Here is a 22,741-nt window from a genome sequence, read left to right on the forward strand (position 1 = left end):
TACGAAAAATATGTTTTCTTCAGACTCTTTCACCAGAAGATAGTACTTCAGCTTGAAAGAAAATTAATCTTGAGTTGAAACTTTTGACTTTTCACAACAGATGTTTCTTCTGATGGTTCACCTTGCAAAATACAGGTGTCATTCATACTTGGGCCTATAGCTGAAATTAAAGCCAAAGCCATATTGTAATATATTACATTTATTTAGCAGATGCTTTTCTCCAAAGTGACTTCCAGTGAACTCTATGTAGTGTTATCAGCCCACACAACTTATTCACCAAGGTTACTTACACTGCTAGATACAATACTAACAATGGGTCACTCCTCCATACACCAGTGGAACACACTCTCCCTGTGTTACTCACACACTATGGGGAACCTGAACATCATGTCTGTGGACCGTGGAAGGAAACCCACGCAGACAGGGCGAACATGCAAACTCCGCACAGACTCTACTCACACCACTGAGGCGCTGTGAGACAGCAGTGCTACTTGCTGTGACCTTCAAATAAAATTTGTACATGTACAAAATTTGCTTTATTTATTCAATTTTATTTGTACAAATGTAAAGGCATTGATTTAATGAGAGTGAGTTTCTGCTCTAGCTAATTTTGTCAAGGTTTTCTAACATATGACCACATAATAATTCACATTCAACATTAGAAAACGTTTTCCTCATGAAAATTCTTTTTTTTCTTAACTTTTGTGTTCTTTTTCATACTGCATGTTTCAAATGACCAGCTATTTTAAAAGAATGAATTCTTTTAATATACTGTGGAAACCTGACTAACTTCAGTCTCACCTCCTAGTGAATTTTAAACTGTGCTGTAACAATGTATTCATTGTGTCATCATTTGAAGCCTTTTATAGGGAAAAGTTGCTGATGCCTTGGGATGTGTTGGTTCATATCCCATTTGTAAAAGAGTGGAATTTTAGGTATTGTTTTAGCTTAATGAAAAATTAAAATGCAATCATTTCTCTGTACCATTTGGTTTTAGTTAATATGTGCTCTGGTGTTTAGGCCACGTTGGTAATTAGGGATATCATGTGTTGTAATTGTATTGGATAGGGCTTCAACTAAAGTCAGTGTATGCACTGTAAGGAGAAGGAGGTTAAACTTCAGCCAGTATTGGTACAATGCTTGATGTCATTGATGGAAATCTAAGACAATAGTTCACACTGGTAGCGCATACCACAGTCGAGATGAACCTTTTCTCAAACTACAACAGATTCTCTTTATCCTAAAACTATTTTGACGTGACTGGGGGAAAGGTGGAATAAAGCATAATTCCTTCTATGTTTCAATTTCTTCTCAGCATATTTTTCAGATTAATGGTGTATGGCTTTTGTTTGTACTTGCAATGTCATACAAATATTTTGAATGCCGGCAACAAAGAAACTGAAGCTAGTATCTGAAAGGGAGGTTGGCATGAATTACAAGATTTTACTGTACAAAATACAGTCGAGTAGATTAAACTTTCACTGCTGACACATTTATATTTATCCCTTTATTTGACCTTACTTTGAACATTTTTAGAACGACATTCCGACATTCCTTATTTCCTTGGTCCAGACTCCATAAGTAATGGGGTTTACAGTAGCAGGAAAAATTATGTACAGTATACCTAAAAAGGTGTTAATATCTGTTGCAATATCAATGCCGATGTTATGTGACAGAAATGTAACGCTCCCTACCAGGTAGAAAGACATAATAACAAGCAAGTGAGTACTGCAGGTGTGGAATGCTTTCCAGCGGTCCTCAACTTCTGCAGCGTGCAAAACAACGCTCAAAATCCGCATGTATGAGACGGCAATGATGGAAATGTCAATGCCAACAAAAACAACAATCACTGCCAGGCCTATGCTGTCATTCTTATCCTTATTTCCACATGCCAGACTGACAAGGGCCATGTGGCCGCAGTAGCTGTGCCTGATGATGTTTGAGCTACAGAATGTCAAAGAGCGGGCCAAAGCTACTAAGATAGACATGATCAAGCCGCTCCTTATCAAGGTCAGGGCTACAAACTTTACAAGCGCAGCAGTGTTCACAATTTCCACATAGCGCAATGGATTGCAAATGGCCACTAGTCGGTCCAAGGCCATAGCCAGGAGGACGGTAGACTCCACGGAGGAAAAGAAGCGAGTGAGAAACATCTGAGTTAAGCATCCTTCCAAGGAGATTTCATTCCAGTCAAACAGAAAACACACACACACACACACATTTTCATTTGGCACAATCACTGTAGGGACAATTATGTTCACAATGGCTAAGGAAGACATAAGTAAATACATGGGGCTGTGCAAATTCTGAGTTTTTAGTCACAATCACCCCTTCCTGGACTGGGGCCTTGGCGTGGCCGAAGGGCTTGCGTGATCTAGGGATCTCCAGAGCTATGTTGTCGAGAGCAGTATGCTCCTGGTAGGGTCTCCCAAGGCGAACAGGTCTGGAGTGAAGATCCAGACTAACACGATCGAAAAAAAACCGCTATGGAAAATGGGAACAAAAGAACGTTTATCCTGCCAGGAGTAGGATTACCGGGACCTACCCCTGGAGCCAGGCCTGGGGGTAGTGTTCCTACGCGAGAGCCTGGTGGCCGGGCAGCCCAAGTAACCCAGCCGGGCTCAGCCTGAAAAGGCATCGTGGAGAGGTCATGTGGTCCCACCACCTGCAAGGTCCAGCATGGGGGTCAGGCGCAATGTATACCTAGCGGCAGGAAGGGGCGGGGTGGCGCATGGCGTCGCAGCCCCTCGCAACGAAAAATGGCTCTTGGTACGTGGAATGTCACCTCACTTTGGGGGAAGGAGCCGGAACTGGTGCGGGAGGTTGAGAAATACCAACTAGATATAGTTGGGCTCACCTCCACTCACAGTGTTGGCTCTGGAACCAAACTCCTCAATAGGGGGTGGTCCCTCTCCTACTCAGGAGTTGCACGGGGTGAGAGGCGCTGGGCGGGTGTGAGGATACTCACAAGTCCCCAGCTGGCTGCCATACAGTTGGAGTTTGCCCCGGTGGATGAGAGGATCGCCTCAATACGACTTAGGCTCACAAAGAGGAAAACTTTGACTGTTGCGTGTGCTTATTCACCAAACAGCAGTTTTGAGTATTCGGCCTTCTTGGAAAGGATGGGTGGGATTCTGGACATGGCCCCACCTACAGACTCCATAGTCCTGCTGGGGGACTTCAACACTCACGTTGGCAATGACTGGAAAATCTGGCGGGGGGGGGGGGGGAACTGGGAAGAGCGGGTTGCCCGATCTGAACCCGAATGGTGAAATGTTATTGGATTTCTGTGCGAGCCATGGTTTGTCCATAACAAACACCATGTTCAAACACAAGGATGCTCAGCAGAGCTCCTTGGGCTGAAGGTCAATGATCGACTTTGTAGTCGTTTCATCTGACTTGAGGCAACATGTTCTGGACACTGGAGTGAAGAGAGGTGCTGAGCTGTCAACCGATCACCATCTGGTGATGAGTTGAATCAGATGGCGGGGAAAACTGGTGGACAGACCCGGTAGACCCAGACGTTTAATAAGGGTGTGCTGGGAATGAGTGTTGGAGGACCTTGTCCGGAATGATTTTAACTCACACCTTCGGGAAAGCTTCTCCCATGTCCCGGAGGAGGTAGGGGACATGGAGTCTGAATGGACCCTGTTCAAAACCTCCATTGTGGAAGCAGCCAGGCACAGCTGTGGCCAAAAGCTTATTGGTGTCAGCCAGGGCGGCAACCCGAGAACCCGCTGGTGGACACCGGTGGTGAGGGAAGCCGTCAAGCTGAAGAAAGAGGCCTTTAGGGCCTAGTTGGCTCTGGGGACTCCTGACTCAGCAGACAGGTACCGGCAGGCGAAAAAGGCAGCGGCAGCTGTGGTTGCAGAAGCAAAATCCAGGGCATGGGAGGAGTTTGGAGAGGCCATGGAAAACGACTATCAGTCAGCTTTAACGAGGTTCTGGAGAACCATCTGGCAGCTCAGAAGGGGTCAGAGGAGTTTCGCTCAGGCTGTGTTCAGCAGGAGTGGAGAAACTCTGACCTCTGATGAGGACATTGTCGGGAGGTGGAAGGAGCACTTTGAAGAACTCCTAAACCCGAGTGATATGCATCCCTAACAGGAATCAGGGCCAGAGTCAATGTTGCATGGACCTCGGGGACAATGCCTTTGGACTGGTAAACTGGGGTGGTGGTCCCTATCTTTAAGAAAGGGGACCGAAGAGTGTCTGCCAACTATCGGGGTATCACACTTCTCAGCTTCCCTGGGAAAGTCTGTGCTGGGGTGCTGGAGAGGAAGCTCCGGCCGATAGTTGAACCTCAGATTGAAGAGGAACAATGCAGATTCCAACCTGGCGGTGGAACAGTGTAACCAGCTTTTTACCCTCTCACAGATAATTGAAGGGGCATGGGAGTTCGCTAATCCAGTCTACATGTGTTTTGTGGACTTGGAGAAGGCCTATGACCGTGTTCCCCCGGAAATTCTGTGGGAGGTGCTTAGGGAGTATGGGGTACCGGGGCCACTACTGCGGGCCATTCGGTCTCTGTACATACAGAGCGAAAGCTGTGTCTGCATACTCGGCATTAAGTCAAGCCTGTTCAATGTGGGTGTTGGACTCCGCCAAGGTTGTGTCTTGTCTCCACTCCTGTTTGTGGTTTTCATGGACAGGATATCAAGGCGCAGTCGAGGCCAGGAGGGTATTCTGTGTGGGAGTCGGAAGGTGACATCTCTGCTTTTTGCGGATGATGTTGTCCTTTTGGCAACGTCACATGGCTGCCTCCAACACGCACTGAAACGGCTTGCAGCCAAGTGTGAAGCGGTGGGGATGAGGATCAGCACCTCAAGGTCTGAGTCCATGGTTCTCTCACGGAAAAGGATGGTATGCCCCCTCAGGTTTTTGCCCCAGCTGGAGGAGTTCAAGTATCTTGGGGTCTTGTTCACGAGTGAGGGAAAAAGGGAGCGTGAGAGTGTGTTTAATAAGTGTTACTGAAAGACATTTTGATGTTACAGAGTGGTAAACACTCGACTGTTCCAATTTTTTTTGGAACGTGTTGCAGGCAATTTCAGAAGAAACGCATATCTTCATAAAACTATGCAGTTGATTTGTTAAAACAAATTCCTTGTCTTCATACTGTTTTTGTTTGAGTACAAATCAAAGTAAAGTTAATAATCGCTCAGTTTTGATTTCCTTAGCATTTTTCTTACTGTCCCAATTTTTTTTGGAATTTGGGCTGTACAAAAGTGCATTTAACAACAAAGACCTTTAAATTCTCTGAGGCAAGGTCAACACCTAATTATCCCTCAAAAGTGCATTACCATTGACTGCTTCATATATGGACCAATTTACATGAATTTAAATATTTCAAGTTTGCGTTGGTCAGCTATTGGTGTTATGTTCAGTCTTTTGTTTGAACTGCGACATTTGAAAGCAGTGCCTTCAGGATAGATTATTATACACTGCAAGAATATGATATGGTTATCAAAGCAAACAAGGGAGTTTATTTCATGAAACTGAGGTCTGACAGGCCTTTGATTTGGATCCCTCATGAGTTGGACAAGCAAGTGACCAGAGGTGGAGAAGCACAGAAGTTCTGGTAAGGTGTAGGGATTGACCAGGCTCTGCAGGTATTGGGTGCTGGTCCTTTGACCATTTTTGATTGTAACCAGTAGGCGGCAGGAAGCCAGTGTCTGGGGGCTGTGACAAATGTACTAGTTCTTGAGATAAGAGAACTGTAACTTGGGGTATCTGGTTTCAATAGTCTTTTTTTTTTCTGTAACTCTGAATTAGAGTCTGCACAAGAGAGGAGAACGAGGACAGTTTTAACCCCCTTGGGCTCTTGAGCTCCAGGGCAAGTCCCTTCTCACTGTCAAGCAAGGACTTAAAATGGGAGTCATGGCAACTGAATGTTAGTTTATGGTTGTTAGGTGTATATGTTATGGTGGCATAGCTACCAGCATAGTAAGTAGAGGTAGGTTTTACTGCATGTGTGCATGATATTTGGTAAAGGTATTGCGTTATGGTACATTCTGTATGTGTGTATATCCTGCAAGTCACAAAGACATACAGAAAGTCTTTGGCAGGTCAGTCACAACTTGTGCAACAGCTTTCTACATCAGTTGAAGAGGCGTGATGGCGCAGGGCGGAGACTAGAGAAGAGGGAGTCGAATAATCCAAGGGAGCTAGGTGTACCGTGATGTGAGACATTAACACATATAAAATTCAAATGCAATGGAACAAACACTTTACACAATTTAACAATCCATGAAAAAGTTGAATTTTCATCACAGAAGCTCCATGTGACAGCAAGAAGAAATATACACAAACATGTTGTATTGTTAAAGAATTTCCAAGGAATGAAAAGCAGGATGAAGAGCTTGGTTAGTGTGAACTGATGAGAGTTTAACTGTTACAGAGCAGTGGCAAAAATAAATACATAGTTGACGTTTATTACAAGATCCACAAGCTTGACAATCAGAACACTAACTGGAAGGCATTGACCAAACGTGACCAAATGATGATAAAGGAATAGAGAATAGGTGTATGAACAATGACGTGAGCGATCAGACATAGAACACACACAAACAGGGACCTGGCGCCATCTAGTGAGGTCTCCTGACACCAAAGGCATACTGATGTCATTGGCAGTGTCCTAAAGATAACTGCGTTCTAATGACCACCAAAAAAGAAACTAACAGAAAAAAGTGTTCAGTTGGTTATTTAATAGAGGCAACTCGTAGTGTAGTGGTTAAATCTGCTGCCTTTGGATCCACGGTTGCTGGATTGAATGTCACCTACTACTGTAGTACCCTTGACCAAGGCACCCTACCCTAATTGTTCCGCTTAAAAAAAAAATGTCTAGCCGTATAAATGGATAAATAATTGGAGAAAAGTGTCGGCAAAATAAATAATTGCAATTGAGCCAAGAAAAGTCAATAACCCCTTTAAAACCAGAGGTTAGTAATTACTACTGGAGGTAAAAATTCTAAGAATACACTAAAAAACTGACCTCATTGTAAATAACTGCTGAAAGCAAAAAAAATGCTTGCCGAGACCAGCATGGAACAATGTCGTATTTAAGAAAGTCGTCTCTAACGTCAGGGGGCGCGGTGGTGCAATGGGCTTGGTCGGGTCCCACTCTGGCAGGTCTGGGCTTCTAGTCCCCCATGGGGTACTTTGCGATGGGCTGGCATCCCATTCTGGGTGTGTCCTCTCATTAAGCTCCGGCTCACCGCAACCCCACTCGGGACAATTGCTTTCAAATAGTGTGTGTGCGCGCGTGTGTAATGTCAAAGTGAAACATACACAACTGAACGCAGAAAGATTGACCCAATCAATACTTTTTGTGCTGTAATTTCTCAACTGGATTGCAGTCTGGCCTTTGACGGGGCTACGCCATCACATTGCATTACCCATGTTGCTTTTTAAGCCACTCCAAAAGTGACTTTTGGTGTATGTTTATGGATTTCCCTTCCAGGTCTCAGCATTACTGCAAACTACAGCAACAACTGAGAGAAGCAAGAGCGACACCAACAAGGGAAAATAAATTCTATTCGGTTTTATGGCCTTCTCTTTCACTGGATTGACAATATATGCACTTTTCACACCAGGATGAGGCTGGACAACTTGCCAGATGAGGGAACATAGATCTGGTGACAAGGAGAGTCTAGGGCTTGTGAGATGATTCATGGGAGCGCACAGGTGAACTGGACTTGAAGAAACGTAATTACAGAAGAACAGGAATCACTATGCAACACAAATTAGAGGTGATTCAATAGAAGGCTGATCAATAATCTGTGAAATGAAATGAGCTTTTCAACCCTTTACAGGGCTGGGAATTGCGCTTTGAGTATACTGAGCTCCCCTGCACTGACAGAGCTAGGTGAACCCAGAATGGCATCCCTTGAATTTTTCATCTGTCATATTAACACCCAGTGATAGTGACACCTTTTTCATTGTGACTAACCATATTAGGTTTGTATAATACATAATACAGTACACACACACATTGTCTGAACCGCTTGTTCCATATGGGGTCACGGGGAGCCAGAGCCTAACCCAGAGCAAAAGGCTGGAGGAGGGGACACAACCAGGACAGGATGCCAGTCCATCGCAAGGCACCCCCAGCAGGACTCGAACCTCAGACCCACCAAAGAGCAGGACCCGGTCCAACCCACATAATAGAGTATTTATCCATTTTTACAGCTAGGTACTTTCTACAACCTCAATTCAGAGTAAACACACACACACACACACACACCTTTTCAGAACCGCTTGTCCCATAGGGGGTCACGGAGCCTACCCGGTAACACAGGGCGTAAGGCCAGAGGGAGAGGGGACACACCCAGGACGGGACGCCAGTCCATCACAAGGCACCCCAAGCGGGACTCAAACCCCAGATCCACTGGGGAGCAGGACTGTGGTCCAACCCACTGCGCCACCACGCCACCACACTCAGAGTAAATACCTTGTTCATAAATGGAGTCCAGACTTAATATATTGAGACTCACAGTCTTAATGTCACAAGGTGACAAACTCAGCAATATGAGGCCCTTGGAGCAGAACTGCTGCTCATCGAGATGAAGGTTTGCTCAGGTTAATGCTTATCGATCTGAATAAGTCTTCTGGAAATTATATATCTATCATAGACATATTTGACATACATCATGTTATAAACGATGTATTAACTGGCTGAACCTTCACGCAGCTCAAATAATTTACAACCAAATTTGCATGTTTTGTATTTCAACAAGGGGGTACGGTGGCGCAGTGGGTTGGACCACAGTCCTGCACTCCGGTGGGTCTGGGGTTCGAATCCCGCTTGGGGTGCCTTGTGACGGACTGGCATCCCGTCCTGGGTGTGTCCCCTCCCCCTCCAGCCTTACGCCCTGTGTTACCGGGTAGGCTCCGGTTCCCCGTGACCCCGTATGGGACAAGCAGTTCCGAAAATGTGTGTGTGTGTGTGTGTGTGTATTTCAACAACAGAATTATTTCAGTTATCTGTTTCTTCTAGTGTGGGTAGTCACATCTATATTATGTCACGCAAATTAACACAGACCACACATGATACTGTCACTACCACGCCCACACCGCAACCAGCAGCACCTGGCTTCAATTAAGCACCAGAGTTCAATAGTCCTTGTATAGACTGTCACGATTTCCATGAGATACAGGTAAAATACCCTCATCTCTTGCCACTGACCACAGTGGCCCTGGAACAGGTTCATGGAGCACGGGTTTTCACCAAGTTGGACCTATGCAGCGCAAATAACCTGATACATATTAAGGAGGGCAACGAGTGGAAGATGGCGTTTAGCACCGCACTGGGTCATTACAAGTATTTGGTAATGCTGTTCGGACTGGCAAATGCTCCCTCCATTTTTTCAAGTTTTCATGAACCATGTTTTGGGTTGTTGAACAAATGCGTCCTTGTGTACCAGGATGACATACTGGTGTTCTCCCATTCTTCCTGCAGCAGAGCATGCGGAGCACATACGGCAGGTTCTTCGCCATCTGCTGGATAATAGCCTTTGTTAAGGGCAAAAAATGCATCACTCGCAAAATGTCAAAGAGCCAGCCAAAGCCACTAAGATGGACATGGACAAGCTGCTCCTTATTAAGATCAGGACTACAAACTTTGAGTGCAGCGGTGTTCACAATTTCCACATAGCACAATGGATTGAAAATGGCCACCAATGGCCATAAGCAGGAGGACGGTGGAGTCTGCGGAGGAAAAAAGTGAGTGAGAAACATTGGAGTTAAGGACCCTTCTATGGGAGATTTCATCCCAGTCAAACTGAAAACCTAAAAGCATATTTGGCACAATCACTGCAGGGACAACAGTGTTCACAACGGCCAAAGATGATATATATGTAAGTACGGAAGGAAATAGATGGGACTGTGCAAATTCTGACTTTTTAATCACAATCACTATTAATAAATTGCCAAATAAAGCCAGAATATTTCTATTATATTTATAAATATTGTAATATATATATAATATTACCATATATATATACTAGGGCAAAAAAATGAAGAAAATGGTAAGAAAAGCAACCGCCTGTACTTGTAGAGTTCTGGAAATCCTACAAAAATAAACCTGGTGTATGGGACAAGTTGGTTGGATGAAGTTCTTCAGCAATGTCACTTTGGTTTCTTGACCTGAAATGTGTTTGACAGAGAAAAATATGACACAGAGGTTTAGGGTGTAACTTTTCAAATATGTGTGGTTGTCAGGGGGTTAGGGGATAAGACATGCGTGGTCATGACTTCTCCCACCTGCCCATTGTTACACCAACATTGAGAGTTAAACCACATTAAACATGCTGCATAGTCCAGTGCATATGAAACTGTTTTATAAAACTAAGTAAAATGCCAAACTTAATACTCTAGCATTCTCTTTTTCCTTCTTACGGAATGTCAGTAAATCATGCTTGTGCTGAGAGGAAAGAAAATATTCCAGTTCAACTTTCAACAAGTCCATCAGCCTTCCTCTCAACAACCTTGTATAAAAGCTACACACTTAAGCCACAAGCACACACAGGATAAACAGATGCTCAACTCATCTCCATACACATGCTGCTGACAGACCTGGTCATTGCTGCACAGTATACCTCCTAGACCAGACAGCACAATGTAAATACACACAGATTTTCTGAACTGCTTGTCCCATACGGGGTCGCGGGGAACCGGAGCCTACCCGGCAACACAGGGCATAAGGCCGGAGGGGGAGGGGACATACCCAGGACAGGATGCCAGTGCGTCGCAAGGCACCCCAAGCGGGACTCGAACCCCAGACCCACTGGAGAGCAGGACCTGGTCCAATCCACTGCACCACCGCACCCCCCTACAATGTAAATACACACACACACACATTTTCAGAACCGCTTGTCCCATACAGGGTCGCAGGGAACTGGAGCCTACCCAGCAACACAGGGCATAAGGCCAGAGGGGGAGGGGACACACCCAGGATGGGACGCCAGTCCGTCGCAAGGTACCCAAAGCGGGACTCAAACCCCAGACCCACCGGACAGCAGGACTGTGGTCCAACCCACTGCACCATCACACCCCCACAATGTAAGTCATGTAGTAAAAATAGTATTAAGTCATGAAATTCAATTAATGACAGCTATGGACTTAAGTTTGCTGACTGCTCTGTGTATTATTGATTGCCTGTATTGTTTTTTACAATTTAATATTGTTACAATTTTGCTGAATCTATTGTGCAGCAGAATGATCTGGCGTTGTTACCATTAACAGTGATGCATAATGATACGTTGTTTTTTTTTCTGTCTTCTTGAAAAAATTAAAAGTCCCCAAAAATACGACAAAAATGGCAAAACTATTTTTTCGGGATGTATCAGAGCTTGCTTTATTGCTATGATCCATTGACTTCTGCAAAAATTTAATTAAATGATTTTAAAATAATTTCACCCTTGAGAAAATTTGAAGTTAGCAATAGTTTGTATGCAAACCAAACGTGTCTCTTGAAAAATATTTTAAAACACAGTTAAGATACATGTTTGTAAATCAGTAATTTTTATTTAAACTGTCTTACTTCAGTGCTACGTGGACATTTGTCCACATTTGCTTCCAATTGCTTTTATTACTTGCTGTCTTATTTCTTTTGTCCTGATACCATAAATTATTGGATTTAAACAGGTAGGCACAAGCAAATACATTGTACTGATCGCCATATGACTATTTGATGACATGTCATTCTTTATTCTGTAGGAAAGAAACCGATGTTAAGGCCATAATTAAACCCACAAACATGACAATAATATGAGTGATGCATGTACTGAATGCTTTTTGACTGGATCTGCCTGATTTAAACAGAGAGACAAATATCTAACATATGAAAGAGCAATTAAAAGGATATCAGCTGTTGAGATGAAAAAAACACCACATAGTCCTACAACACTGTTAACATATATGGGACCACATGCAAGGGTGACCAATGCCATGTGTTCACAGAAGCAGTGCTTAATCTCATTGGACTGGCAATATGACAAAGATCGAGCTAGGCCCAACTATTGCTGAAATGAAAACCTGCATTTCTGAGCATCGGTATAATTACAAATTCAGGAATGCAGAGAATCTCATGTGGTCATTGTAATGGAGTGGAGTGCAGATGGCAGTAGAAACGATCCAGGGCCATCCACAGCAAAACAGTAGTCTGCACTGATGTAAAGAAATGAATGCAGAACATCTGAACCAGGCAACCCATCAGAGATATATGGTTCCAGTTAAACAGGAGATAAGAAGCATATTTGGAACAAAGGATATTGCTATAACCAGATCAACAAAAGCCATCACACAAATCAGCAGGTACATTGGAGAATGCAAAGCCCTGTGCGATAAGATTATAAATATAATCATGGAGTTTGCAGTGACTGACATTACAAACAAGAGGAAAAATGGGATGAAGAGAAGTTGTTTCCACTCTCTGGATCCAGAGAAGCCACTTAATATGAAGTCCGTGTGAGAGATATTTCTTGCTGCATATTCCGACATCTTGCTGCACAGTGTGGCACTTTGAAAAAACTAGAGAAAGCGAGAAAAGTAAATGTTTAAATTAATTAGTATCTAGCAGTAACTTTTTTCGTCTATTGAAGAAAGCATATTTCAAATGTGAATCATAAAGCACAAACAGCTGTGCACATTCAGGTTTTATCTACAGGTATACAACAGAACTTTCTCCGCTACTTTCAAGGGCATGTACCCAAACATCGATATACATGATACATACATGTTAAACACTATAAAAAGTGAAAAATATACTGACCTAAGTTATAATTATGTTTGAAATAATTATGATTGATAAAATTAATGATTTTGGAAAAGGCAACCCAGGATTTATTTTTTTCTGATCTTCACAATCTTATTATATTAATTCAAAGAACAAATCATTTGAAAAGCTATATGCATTTTCTTTTCATGTACAGAGAGAAATAAAAAAAATGGCAAAGTGTTTACATTCCAGGTTCCAGTGTTTAAAGCTGTGGCTCCTGCAGTCCAAAACCAAAACCCTCTTCACAGTGAATACCTGATATTCCAGCAAGTCACGACCTCCCTGCTGCTTAAATCTACAGTTCTGTATTCCCTTGGTAGAGTGCTAAGCTAAAGACAAGAGATAAACAAGAGTTCAACTCTCTGGGCTCGGTGCCATCTGAGATGGACCGCAGCACAGACCACTTGTATTTTGTGGTCTGACGCTCGCGAACAATCAAATAGTTTCTGGAAAAGAAAACCATCATGTTCTCCAGACCAAAGATGAAAAAAGGGTTATCCAAGCGTTATCAGCATCAGGTCCAAAAGCAGTGCCTGTCATGATACGGGGATTTGTCAGTGGCCCATGGCATGGGTGACCTTGTAGATCTGTGAGAGCACCATTAATGCAGAGAGATATGAACAAAATTGTGGAACAACATATGCTGCCACCCAGAGCCATTTTATCAGGGGTGTTTGTCCCGACATTCTGCCCAGATTACAAGTGCATGACTGCTTAAGCAGAGTACTGTAACTAGATTGGCCTGCCTGCACTCCTGACTTGTCTCCGATTGGAATGTGTAGCAACTTATGAAGCGCAAAATACGGTAAAGAAGTCCTGTACCATTGCTTCACCGAAGACCTACCTACTGGATGAAAGGGGGAAAATGATGCTTGCTTAACTTGCCCAAATACCTAAGTGTTGTTAAAAATATGGTGACGTTACAAAGTGGTAAACACTCGACTGTTCCAATTCTTTTGGAACGTGCTGCAGGCAATTTCAGAAGAAATGCATATCTTCACAGCACTATGCAGCTGATATGTTAAATTCCTTGTTCTTTATACCGCTTTTGTTGAGTACAAATCAAAGTAAAGTTAATAATCGCTCAGTTTTGATTTCCTTAGCCTTTTTCTTACGTCCCAATTTTTTTGGAATTGGGCTGTACTAAAAGTGCACTTTTAACAACAAAGACCCTTTAAATTCTCTGAGGCTAAGGTCAACACCTAATTATCCCTCAAACGTGCATTACCATTGACTGCTCATATATGGACCAATTTACATGAATTTAAATATTTCAAGTTTGCGTTGGTCAGCTATTGGTGTATGTTCAGTCTTTTGTTGAACTGCGACATTTGAAAGCAGTGCCTCAGGATAGATTATTATACACTGCAAGAATATGATATGGTTATCAAAGCAAACAAGGGAGTTTATTTCATGAAACTGAGGTCTGACAGGCCTTTGATTTGGATCCCTCATGAGTTGGACAAGCAAGTGGCCAGAGGTGGAGAAGCACAGAAGTTCTGGTAAGGTGTAGGGATTTGGCCAGGCTCTGCAGGTGTTGGGTGCTGGTCCTTTGACCTAATTTTTAATGTAACCCAGAAGGCAGCAGGAAGCCAATGTCTGGGGGCTGTGACAAAATGTACTAGTTCTTGAGATCAGAGAACTGTAACTTGGGTTATCTGGTTCTAATAGTCTTTTTTTTCTGTAACTCTGAACTAGAGTCTGCACAAGGAATCAGAGAGAAGAGAATGAGGACAGTTTTTAACCCCCTGGGCTCTTGAGCTCCAGAGAAAGTCCCTTTTCACTGTCAAGCAAGGACTTAAAGAGGAGAATCATGGCAACTGAATGTAGTTATGTTTGTTAGGTGTATGTGTTATGGTGGCCTAGCTACCAGCATAGTAAGTAGAGGTAGGTTTTTACTGCATGTGTACATGATATTGGTAAAGGTATTGCGTTTATGGTACTTCTGTATGTGTGTATATCCTGCAAGTCACAAAGACATACAGAAAGTCTTTGGCAGGTCAGTCACAACTTGTGAAACAGCTTTCTACATCAGTGAAGAGCGTGATGGCGCAGGCCGGAGACTAGAGAAGAGGGAGTCGGAATTAATCCAAGGGAGCTAGGTGTGTACCGTGATGTGAGACATTAAACACATATAAAAATTCAAATGCAATGGAACACACACTTTACACAATTTACAATCCATGAAAAAGTTGAATTTGTCATCACGGAAGCTCCATGTGACAGCAAGAAGAAATATACCAAACATGTGTATTGTTGTTAAAGAATTCGAAGGAATGAAAAGCAGAAAGAAGAGTGGTCAGTGTGAACTGATGAGAGTTAATTGTTACAAAGCAGTAGCAAAATAAATACATAGTTGACGTTTATTACAAGATCCACAAACTTGACAATCAGAACACTAACTGGAAGGCATGACCAAACGTGACCAAATGGCTTGATAAAGGAATAATATCAGGTAACAGTTCAGATAACAATGACGTGAGTCAGACATGGAACCCACACAAACAGGGGCCTTGCGCCCTCTAGTGAGGTGCTCCTGACACCAAAGGCACACTGATGTCATTTGGCAGAGTCACAAAGTAACTGCACTTTATTGACACCAAAAAAGCAGCTCACAGAAAAAAAATGTTCAGTGGTTATTTAATAGAGGCATCGGTAGTGTAGTGGTTAGAGCTGCTGCCTTGGATCACGGTTGCTGGATTGAATGTCTCTACTACTGTAGTACCCTTGAGCAAGGCACCCTACCCTAAATTGCATCAGCTACATGAATTCATTCAAAGATCAGGTTATGTTCTGTAAAATTCTTTTGTAGCTACAGACATACTTTGTAAGCTTTATTGTAATATGTACATGGACTATGAGATGTATTAAGATTGAAACAAGTATAAGATAGCTGAAAATAAAAAGGCATCTCCAGTTCATCTTACAAACATGCAGTTTTTTTTGTCTCTTTATTGATCGACACATGCAGAACAAGTCCTATATTCCTATTTTATTTTAGTGTGTTTTATTGGCATCAACTACCTAGCATTGTAATCACTAGTGGCATTTGTTCCACATCAAAAATGCATTGAAGAAAATGTAGAGAAAAGTGAAAAAAATACAACTGAAAGACGTAAATTGGGAAATATTTGTATCATTGGAAATTTGCCACTTAACTGGTTATAACAACAAACAGCAGTGTAGTATAGTCTCTCTAGTATTAATGTCACACAACGCTTATAACCCAGTTGAAAGCCATAAGGTTACTCAATACCAAACCACATGACAGCTGAGCACAAAGACTAACTTCCTTTGTGTGTTCTCTATATATTGTCCTGATTTTTTGTGTTTCCTTTCCCCAAGTCAACATTCTCTTGAACAAGTGTTCCCTGATTAACTGTATAAGGGTTTTTAGAAAATTAGGCTCAGGTGTTTTGATGGAACTAGTTTCCTGCTTCCAAGGATTACCCATGAGTGTTTGTTTTTTCCTTCTGCTGGTCATTTAGAAGTTGCAGCCTAATTGTGTTAACAGTGGTTGCAGGAAGTGATAGGACACATCCTTGTTTATCACTGTCCTCATTACGTACATGTTGAAACCTACCCTGCTTTGGTTCCTGACAAACGATCCTGCACTTGGGACTAGCTATTCCTGTGTTCTCAGTTCCGTGTGACAGTAATTGTCTTGGATAGGGCTTCAGCTAAAGTCAGTGTATGCACTGTAAGGCGAAGGAGGTTCAACTCCAGGCAGTATTGGTACAATGCTTGATGTCAGTGACGGAACTGTGATATGAGTTTACACTGGTTACAGCATACCACAGCCAAGCTGAACCTTTTGTCAACTTCTACAGATGCTCTTCATCCGAAAACTATTTTGATGTGACTTTATGGGTGCGGTGATGCAGTGGGTTGGACCGGGTCCTGCTCTCTGGTGGGTCTGGGGTTTGAGTCCCTCTTGGGGTGCCTTGCGGCGGACTGGCGTCCTGTCCTGGGTGTGTTCCCTCCCCCTCCAGCCTTACGCCCCGTGTTACCGGGTTAGGCTCCAGTTCCCCTGCGACCCTGTATGGGACAAGCGGTTCAAAAAATGTGTGTGTGTGTGTGTGTGTGTGTACGTGAGAGTCAACAGACAGAGACCCAAATTTACTTATTTGGGAAACCTAATTTTTTTTTTTTTTTAAAAAGGTATACTTTATTTGACATAGGAAACTGAAAGGGGGACCTAAAGCATAATTCAATTATGTTTCAGTTTCTTATCAGTTTATTTTTTAAATTAATGGCATACAGTTTTTGTTGGGGAGTGGCAGGTGGTGCAGTGGTTTGAAACTGGACCTTCTCTCCTGTGGGTCTGGGGTTGAGTCCCGCTTGGGGTGCCTTATGATGGACTGGCGTCCCGTCCTGGGTACGTCCCCTCCTCCCTCCAGCCTTCTGACCTCGTATGAGATAAGCGGTTCAGATTGAGTGTGTGTGGTGTACTTGTAATGTCATACAAATATTTTGAATGCAGGCAACAAAAGAAACTGAAACTAATATCTGAATCGGTGGGTGGTATCGATTACACTATTTTACTTGACAAATAAAGTACAGTAGATTAAGCTTTCACTGCTGACACATTTAAATTTATCCCTTTATTTGACCTCACCTGAACATTTTTAGAATGGCATTCCTTATTTCCTTGGTCCGGACTCCATAAATAATGGGGTTTACAGTAGCAGGAAAAATTATTGTACAGATACCTAAAAGGTGTTTAATGTCCGGTGCACTATCAATGCTGATGCTTTGTGACAGAAATGTACAGGTAAAAGGCCATCATAACAATCAGGTGAGTACTGCAGGTGTGGAATGCTTTCCAGCTGTCCTCCCCTTCCGCAGCATGCAGAACAACGCTGAAAATCCGCATGTATGAGAAGGCAATGATGGAAATGTCAATGCCAACAAAAACAACAATCACTGCCAGGCCTATGTTGTCATTTCTTATCCTTATTTCCACATGCCAGCCTAACAAGGGCCATGTGGTCGCAGTAGCTGGGCCCTGATGATGTTTGACCTGCAGAATGCAAAAGAGCAGGCAAAAACCACTAAGATGGACCATGAACAAGCTGCTCCTTATCAAGTTCAGGGCTACAGACATTAAGTGCAGCGGTTGTTCACAATTTCCACATAGCACATGGATTGAAAATGGCCACCATGGCCATAAGCAGGAGGACGGTGGACTCCGCGGAGGAAAAAAGTGAGTGAGAAACACTGGAGTTATGGACCCTTCCATGGGAGATTTCATCCCAGTCAAAACTGAAACCTAAAGCATATTTGGCACAATCACTGCAGGGACAACTATGTTCACAACGGCCAAAGATGATATATATGTTAAGTACGGAAAGAAATAGATTGGACTGTGCAAATTCTGACTTTTTAATCACAATCACTATTAATAATTGCCAAATAAAGCCAGAATATTTCTATTATATTTATAAATATCTAAATAATATATAATATTTCTTCTTCTTCTTCCTCCGCTTTTATCCCGGGGGCGGGTCGCGGGGGCAGCAGTCCGAGCAGAGTCCTCCAGACTTCCCTCTCCCCCGCACACCTCCTCCAGTTCCTCTGGGGAAACCCCAAGGCGTTCCCGGGCCAGCCGGGAGACATAGTCTCTCCAACGTGTCCTGGGTCTGCCCCTGAGGCCTCCTCCCAGTGGGACAAGCCTGGAACACCTCCCCAGGGAGGCGTCCAGGAGGCATCCGGAACAGATGCCCGAGTCACCTCAACTGGCTCCTCTCGATGCGGAGGAGCAACGGCTCTACTCCGAGCTCCTCCCGGGTGACTGAGTTCCTCACCCTATCCCTAAGGGTGCGCCCAGCCACTCTGCGGAGGAAACTCATTTCTGCCGCTTGTATCCGCGATCTCATTCTGTCGGTCATGATCCAGAGTTCATGACCATAGGTGAGGGTAGGAACGTAGATCGACCGGTAAATTGAGAGCTTTGCCTTACGACTCAGCTCCCTCTTCACCACAACAGACCGGTACAATGATCGCATTACTGCAGACGCCGCACCGATCCGTCCGTCAACCTGCCGCTCCATTTTTCCCTCACTCGTGAACAAGACCCCGAGATACTTAAACTCCTCCACTTGAGGGAGCAACTCCCCCCTAACCCGGAGGGGGCAATCCACCTTTTTCCGACTGAGAACCATGGCCTCGGATTTGGAGGTGCTGATTCTCATCCCCGCCGCTTCGCACTCGGCTGCAAACCTCCCCAGTGCACGCTGCAAGTCTTGACTTGATGAAGCCAACAGGACCACATCGTCCGCAAAAAGCAGAGACGAGATCTCGCGGCCACCAAAACAGACACCCTCCGTTCCCTGGCTGCGCCTAGACATTCTGTCCATGAAGATAATGAGCAGAATCGGTGACAAAGGGCAGCCCTGGCGGAGTCCAACATGCACCGGGAACAGGTCTGACTTACTGCCGGCAATGCGAACCAAGCTCCTGCTCCGGTCATACAGGGAACGAACAGCCCGTAGCAACGAGCCCCGAACCCCATAATCCCGAAGTACCTCCCATAGGATGCCACGAGGGACACGGTCGAATGCCTTCTCCAGGTCCACAAAACACATATGGACTGGTTGGGCAAACTCCCACGAACCCTCCAGCACCCTAGTGAGGGTATAGAGCTGGTCCAGTGTTCCACGGCCAGGGCGAAAACCGCATTGCTCCTCCTGGATCCGAGGTTCGACTATCGGTCGGATTCTCCTTTCCAGTACCCCGGCATAGACTTTCCCAGGGAGGCTAAGGAGTGTGATCCCCCTGTAGTTGGAACACAACCTCCGGTCCCCCTTCTTGAAAAGAGGGACCACCACCCCGGTCTGCCAGTCCAGAGGCACCGTTCCCGAACTCCACGCGATGCTGCAGAGGCGTGTCAGCCAAGACAGCCCCACAACATCCAGAGACTTGAGAAACTCGGGTCGGATCTCATCCACCCCCGGAGCCTTGCCACCAAGGAGTTTTTTGACTACCTCAGCAACTTCAGCCAGGGTAATGGACGAGTCCCCCTCCAAGTCCCCAGTCTCAGCTTCCTCTACGGAAGGCGTGTCGGAGGGATTGAGGAGATCCTCAAAGTACTCCTTCCACCGCCCGAGGACATCCTCAGCTGCGGTCAGCAGCGCACCACTTCCACTGTAAACAGTGTTTGTGGAACACCGCTTCCCCCCTCTGAGTCGCCGGACGGTTTGCCAGAATCTCTCTGAGGCCGACCGAAAGTCTTCCTCCATGGCATTGCCGATCTCCTCCCAAGCCCGAGTTTTTGCCGCGGCGACTGCCAGAGCCACGCTCCGTTTGGCCTGTCAATACCCGTCAGCTGCTTCAGGAGTCCCATGAGCCAGCCAGGCCCGATAGAACTCCTTCTTCAGCTTGACGCCATCCCTTACCTCCGCTGTCCACCACCGTGTTTCGGGGATTCCCGCCGCGACAGGCGCCGGAGACCTTATGGCCGCAGCTCCGAACTGCCGCCCCGACAATGGAGGCGTGGAACATAGTCCATTCAGACTCAATGTCCCCAGTCTCTCTCGGGACCTGGTTGAAGCTCTGTCGGAGGTGGGAGTTGAAGACCTCTCTGACAGGGGCCTCCGCCAAACGTTCCCAACAGACCCTCACTATGGTTTGGGACTGCCAGGTCTGTCCAGCTGTTTCCCCCACCATCGAATCCAACTCACCACCAGGTGGTGATCAGTTGACAGCTCAGCCCCTCTCTTCACTCGAGTGTCCAAGATATATGACCGAAGATCAGAAGAAACGACTACAAAGTCGATCATCGACCTCCGACCTAGGGTCTCCTGGTGCCAAATGCACTGATGGACACCCTTATGCATGAACATGGTGTTCGTTATGGCTAAACCGTGACTAGCATAGAAATCCAATAACAACTCACAGCTCGGGTTCAGATCAGGGAGGCCGTTCCTCCCAATCACGCCCCTCCAGGTGCCACTGTCGCTACTGACGTGGACGTTAAAGTCCCCCAGTAGAACGACAGGGTCCCCAGTGGGAGCGCTTTCCAGCACGCCCTCCAGGGACTCCAAGAAGGCCGGTTACTCTACACTGCCACTAGGCACATAAGCACAAACAACAGTGAGAGACTGTCCCCTGACCCGAAGGCGCAGGGAGATGACCCTCTCCTTCACCGGGGTAGACTCCAACACATGGCGGCTGAACTGGGGGGCTATTAATAAGCCCACAGCTGCCCGCCGCCTCTCACCCTGGGCAACGCCAGAATAGTGGAGAGTCCACCCTTGGTCGAAAAGAGTGGTTCCAGAACCCAAGCTGTGAGTGGAAGTGAGCCCGGCTATATCTAGACGGTATCTCTCAACCTCGTGCACTAGCTCAGGCTCCTTCCCCGCCAGTGAGGTGACATTCCAAGTCCCAAAAGCCAGAGTTGGCGCTCGAGGTTTGGGTCGGCTGGGCACTCGGCCCCGACCACCGCCCAAATCACAATGCACCCACCCCTTACGGTCTCTCCGGCAGGTGGTGAGCCCACTGAAGAGCAGCTCCACGTCATGGCTTCGGGCTGAGCCCGGCCAGGCCCCATGGGCATAGACCTGGCCACCAGGCGCCACCCCCTCCCACCCCCAGGCCTGGCTTCAGGGTGGGGCCCAGGTGACCCCATACCGGGCGGGGTAAAGGGAAGCCTTGATTTTATTTTCTTCGTAAGGGGTTTTTGAAAAAAAACCCCCTTATATATAATATTATTACCATATATATACTAGGGCAAAAAAATGAAGAAAATGGTAAGAAAAGCAACCGCCTGTACTTGTAGAGTTCTGGAAATCCTACAAAAATAAACCTGGTGTATGGGACAAGTTGGTTGGATGAAGTTTTTCAGCCATGTCACTTTGGTTTCTTGACCTGAAATGTGTTTGACAGAGAAAAATATGACACAGAGGTTTAGGGTGTAACTTTCAAATATGTGTGGTTGTCAGGGGGTTAGGGGATAAGACATGCGTGGTCATGACTTCTCCCACCTGCCTATTGTTACACCAACATTGAGAGTTAAACCACATTAAACATGCTGCATAGTCCAGTGCATATGAAACTGTTTTATAAACTAAGTAAAATGCCAAACTTAATACTCTAGCATTCTCTTTTTCCTTCTTACGGAATGTCAGTAAATCATGCTTGTGCTGAGAGGAAAGAAAATATTCCAGTTCAACTTTCAACAAGTCCATCAGCCTTCCTCTCAACAACCTTGTATAAAAGCTACACACTTAAGCCACAGCACACACAGGATAAACAGATGCTCAACTCATCTCCATACACATGCTGCTGACATGCAGCATGTGTATGGAGATGAGTTGATGCATGTACTGAATGCTTTTTGACTAGATCTGCCTGATTTAAACAGAGAGACAAATATTCTAACATATGAAAGAGCAATTAAAAGGATATCAGCTGTTGAGATGAAAAAAAACACCACATAGTCCTACAACACTGTTAGCATATATGGGACCACATGCAAGGGTGACCAGTGCCATGTGTTCACAGAAGTAGTGCTTAATCTCATTGGACTGGCAGTATGACAAAGATCGAGCCAGGCCAACTATTGCTGAAATGAAAACTGCATTTCTGAGCATCGGTATAATTACAAATTTCAGGAATGCAGAGAATCTCATGTGTTCATTGTAATGGAGTGGAGTGCAGATGGCATAGAAACGATCCAGGGCCATCCACAGCAAAACAGTAGACTGAACTGATTCAAGAAAGTGAATGCAGAACATCTCCTTTTGCCTACATTTGTGCCTTGGTGACCCCTGCCTGTTTATTGACGAGTTTTGGATTTTCCTTAATAAAACATTGTGAGCCCCACACTTGGGTCCGGCGTCTGAGTTCCGAGAGGAAAACATAACAGAAGGTTCCCAGCCTCGGACCCAGTGGAGCAAGAGTGCTTCCAGCATGCACTTGCCTCCCAGGGGCATTGCTGGTAACACACGATCAGACATTAAACCGCCT

General features: G+C 45.0%; 2 protein-coding genes across 2 annotated transcripts; both read right to left on the reverse strand.

Moving 5' to 3' along the window:
* Positions 1-1,532: 1,532 nt before the first annotated feature.
* LOC114911623 (olfactory receptor 51E2-like) lies at positions 1,533-10,265 on the reverse strand. Its single transcript, XM_029255538.1, has 4 exons — positions 10,258-10,265; positions 10,008-10,111; positions 9,884-9,942; positions 1,533-2,306 (listed from the first exon to the last, which is right to left on the reverse strand). The coding sequence occupies exons 1-4, from the start codon at positions 10,263-10,265 to the stop codon at positions 1,533-1,535; spliced, it is 945 nt and encodes a 314-aa protein (XP_029111371.1).
* A 1,278-nt stretch (positions 10,266-11,543) lies between these two features.
* Positions 11,544-22,707, reverse strand: LOC114911624 (olfactory receptor 52J3-like). Its single transcript, XM_029255539.1, has 4 exons — positions 22,695-22,707; positions 22,245-22,337; positions 21,757-21,760; positions 11,544-11,706 (listed from the first exon to the last, which is right to left on the reverse strand). Exons 1-4 carry the CDS (start codon positions 22,705-22,707, stop codon positions 11,544-11,546), a joined length of 273 nt encoding a protein of 90 aa, XP_029111372.1.
* Between the last annotated feature and the right edge of the window lie 34 nt (positions 22,708-22,741).

Source organism: Scleropages formosus, chromosome 10 (assembly GCF_900964775.1).
Source record: "Scleropages formosus chromosome 10, fSclFor1.1, whole genome shotgun sequence".
Taxonomy (NCBI): Eukaryota; Metazoa; Chordata; class Actinopteri; order Osteoglossiformes; family Osteoglossidae; genus Scleropages; species Scleropages formosus.

What these genes read in the sequence shown, in the direction of transcription:
- LOC114911623 (XM_029255538.1), bottom strand. An exon ending in CTTACCATTTTCTTCATTTT is followed by an intron (nt 9,943 to 10,007) that starts TTTGCCCTAGTA and finishes AATATAATAGAA; the next exon opens with ATATTCTGGCTTTATTTGGC. An exon ending in TGATTAAAAAGTCAGAATTT is followed by an intron (nt 2,307 to 9,883) that starts GCACAGTCCCAT and finishes CTAAAAACTCAG; the next exon opens with AATTTGCACAGCCCCATGTA.